Source organism: Mus caroli, unplaced genomic scaffold, assembly GCF_978045245.1.
Source record: "Mus caroli unplaced genomic scaffold, Mus_caroli_1 scaffold_15, whole genome shotgun sequence".
NCBI lineage: Eukaryota > Metazoa > Chordata > Mammalia > Rodentia > Muridae > Mus > Mus caroli.
Genome location: NW_028227270.1, coordinates 59455392 through 59459179, shown reverse-complemented (window position 1 = coordinate 59459179; position 3788 = coordinate 59455392). Strand labels below are relative to the sequence as shown.

Sequence of the window (3788 nt, the reverse complement as noted above, 5' to 3'; positions counted from 1 at the left end):
GTTCCAGAGGCCCAGGACCTCCACACAGACATACACAGAGGTAAAACACCAATGTATTTAAAAAAATAAAATAAGCCATGCATGGTAGTAAATGCCTTTTATCCCAGCAATGGGGTGGCAGAGGCAGGTGGATCTCTGAGTTCAAGAGAAGCCTGGTCACCTGGGTGAGTTATAGTCAAGGATGCAGTGAGAAACCATTATTCAAACAACATGTTTTGAGACTGTGGTTAAGGATGTGTATCTCAAAAATCTGATGAAGGTTGTACTGACTTAGGACAAAAAGAATCTTCCACCCTCCCCTAAAACACCACCTTCACCTTCTTCACTGGATATTCACACTCAATGGCACCTTTGAGTAAGAGAAGCCACCATACCCAAAACAGAAGGAACAACATCAGTCTTTTCAATGTAGGTTTTATAGAAATTGTATCCATCTTCTAAAAAATTAAAATTCAAACACTATGGATATAAAACTGCTTACAGCCATAGAGTGCCACTTGAATTTAACTGGAATAAAATGTCCCAGAATTCACACCAAGCACGGAACTCCAGTGACTCAGCCGCCATTGTCCACAGAGCTGAGGCTGGGCCCCGAAGGGGAAAGACTTCCTTGATCCATGCCATTCTCTGTCCACTCCTCATTGTCCAGCAGCTCACACGATAGGGTAGCAAGCATCTGAAGCAATCCCACAGTTGTTGTTCCGGTCCTTGGCCATCTTTATGTAGCCATTCATGCCCCAGTCTCGACCCCAGCTAGAAGAAGCAGCAGCTTGTCATTTAATGGAAAGAACACAGTGCGGCACCTTCATTACACTACCTCTCCTTTGAAACAGAGACAGACGTTGAAATACACAAGGACAGTGAAAAGCCACCCACGTTTGGCTCAATACTAGAAATGCAGTGGTTCAAATTCGATCTCAACCCTCCCCAAAATGTCACATTCTTATCATGGTCACCACACCTTAAAACGTCTGTATTCAAACTATGTGGGGTAAATGCTAACACCTGCACCCAAATACTGCCTGCAAACTTCATTTCCCCTTAGTGTTTCCCCGTGGGTGTTTTGGCTATTTATACCTGTTCTTGACCAGCCAGTACTTCCTGCCATCTGATTCTTCACCATAACCAACCACCAGGACGGCGTGATCCAGAACAGTGCTGCTACAGTCTGGCTCATAGTACATGCCTGGAAGGTAAATTCAAAGACAAATGAGAGGTTCCCATGACCCCACAGTGTCTGCTGTCACCATCAATAATAAAAACATTTCTAATTTCAGCGACCAGTCAGGACTGAATTGGTGTTAGTGAGGCTTGGGATATCAGCTCTTATGTAACATAATGGAAGTAAAGCTTAGCATACGTCCTCAGGAAAACACTTGCTTGGGAGGGTGTAAGAAACCCCAACCTGAATATAAGGAAACCACATGAAACATGAAATACAGGTGTCAAGAAGCACCTCTGAGACTGAACTACAGAAATGGAATATTTGTTTAAAGTCCTAAAGAGCCAGCAACTTCAGAAAATTCAATACAATTAGGTCACATAAAACCCCATCTTGCTTATTTAAAAAACAATGGTAGACACAGGTTCATTAGATTGTCCTTAATGTCAAATAGAAGTGCCACATATAAATATTGCTCCTGTTGGTTTTAACACCTATACCTCAAAATATTTACATTAAATGTTGACACCCAGATGAACTGTGGTGGAGGCATAACTCTTCCTTATGATTACTGTGAAGAAAGCACTTACCCTCCTTGTAGAACTGGAACGACTTGTGCTTAGTGTCAATTCCAACTGAGATGGGCCCCACAGTGGCCACAGCCTTCATCAGGGCATCTTCACTGGATTGGACATTCACAAAGCCCGTGACTGTAGCAGCAGAGTTTCTAGGATTGTACCTGCATGTTCCATTCTTTGAAAGACAAAAGAGGGGAAAAAAGGGTTATTGCCATCCACCACCCAGGAAACATGAGTCACTCAGAACTACACTCAGCTGAGCTTCCATCACACAGGTGACTTAGCATTTGCTGTGGAGGATCTCCAAGTGTATGTGTCTATAAAATGTCACCAGACCTGACAAGCTGGTACACTTCAGTGGCTAAGAGAAATTAGCTTATGTGTCTTCAATAACACCCTATAGGTATTCTTATAGATAAGAAATTTTATGGTGGAGAAATCTGTTATTTGTAGAATGGTTTGCCTGCATTCCATGTACACAGAAGCAGGAACAGCTACACAGAAACCGTGGCATGGGACGAGCCTGCAAAGGATGACATTAATGGCAGCACATAGGATAATGGGATGGATTACGTCTTGGAAAGATGAGTTCTTAGGACAGTTCACTGCACAGTTGTTTGTAAAACCTAAGCCCGTGCAAAAGCATAGGGTTATACTTACCAGTGCTTCATATGGGTAGGACACACTGGTGTCCAAGCCTCCATTATCCTTTACATACTGGAAAGCAAGATCTGGCAAGCCACCATTGCAGCCTTGGTTGCCTTGTGACCAGGAGCAGTCCACTAGGTTTTGTACACTCAGAGGGACCAGTTTACCTGTTTTCCGGAACATCTGTCCCTCTAGTGAACCAACTGCACTAAAAGCCCAACAAGAGCCACAAGAACCCTAGGAAAGAAAGAGAAAGCTGTCACCCACAAAATGAATACAGATGTTTTGGCAGCAAATCTCACTCAGGACACAACAATTTCACAAGCAGTGAGTTCTATGGAGCTCCACAGTCAGTAAGTCAAAGATGGCATTTCCTTCCTGGCTTCCTGGTGGACAGTGATACCTGGAATGTTCCATGTGTCCTACCTGGTCTTTTACAGGAGTTACATAGCCATGATCTCTCCAATCCACAGACTTGGGGACATCACCCAGCAAGGGCTCCTGGAAGACCTTCATCATCATCTTGGTCTTTTGGCCTTGAAAGCCAGTCATCAATTCCCTGAATTCTGTATTGGTCTTCAAGAAAAGGTAAACAAATCATTGCAAATGGAGAGATGACTTACAATGAACCAGAGAGGAAGGACCATGTTTGGCAATCCACACCACACTCACCAAATCACCAAAGGCGTTCATCTCCAAGCTGAAGCCGTGCTTCCCCTTCAGATAGTCCTCGTTGTGCAGGTCGATCATCTTCTTGTTGTTCTCCCACACTGCTCTCTTCTGTCCTTCTTCATTCTGGAAGAGATACAGTGTGTGGTCTTTCTACTTCAAGCCCAGCCTTAGTTCCCTCAGTGGGCTTGCTGCTACAGCCAATAAGAACCAAGGGTATCTGTCTACCTCTGGAAGTCATAACTCAGGCCCTGTGGCATCAAGGTGGTTTGCCACCGGTGTTCATAAAACCTGCCATGTGGGCAGGCCTGGAAGAAACTGCTTCCACAATATAAAGTCTAATCTTGCCACAGCAAGGACCACTGTCTCTGTGTTGCCCCTGGACATGTCCCTGGTACCAACCATGTTGTAAGTTTTCTTGTGTTTTGTCTTCCATTCCTCCCATACAGCATCCAAACTGGGATTGTGTGCTGGAGCAGCTGAGACCACCCCTAAGCACAGGGTGGCCAGGAGGAAAACTGGAGTCATACTTCCAAACCTAGAAGTCAAGAAGAAATGAGGTTCCTGTGACATTCCTCCCTCAGAAATCCAGGCTACTGCAGTGGAATAAAATTACCTGCATCATTCTATCGATGATATACCTAAATTTGTTGAAAAGCCTAAGAATGCATTTGTTACAGTCACATATATAGGAATTTCTTTAGTAAAAAACAAAACAAAAACAACAACAA

The 3788-nt window shown here is 43.9% G+C and overlaps 1 protein-coding gene across 1 annotated transcript; it reads right to left on the bottom strand.

Moving 5' to 3' along the window:
• Nucleotides 1–653: 653 nt before the first annotated feature.
• On the bottom strand, nucleotides 654–3585 carry LOC110308147 (procathepsin L-like). Its single transcript, XM_021180519.2, has 7 exons — nucleotides 3460–3585; nucleotides 3061–3183; nucleotides 2815–2964; nucleotides 2401–2625; nucleotides 1753–1915; nucleotides 1078–1186; nucleotides 654–753 (listed from the first exon to the last, which is right to left on the bottom strand). The coding sequence occupies exons 1-7, from the start codon at nucleotides 3583–3585 to the stop codon at nucleotides 654–656; spliced, it is 996 nt and encodes a 331-aa protein (XP_021036178.1).
• Between the last annotated feature and the right edge of the window lie 203 nt (nucleotides 3586–3788).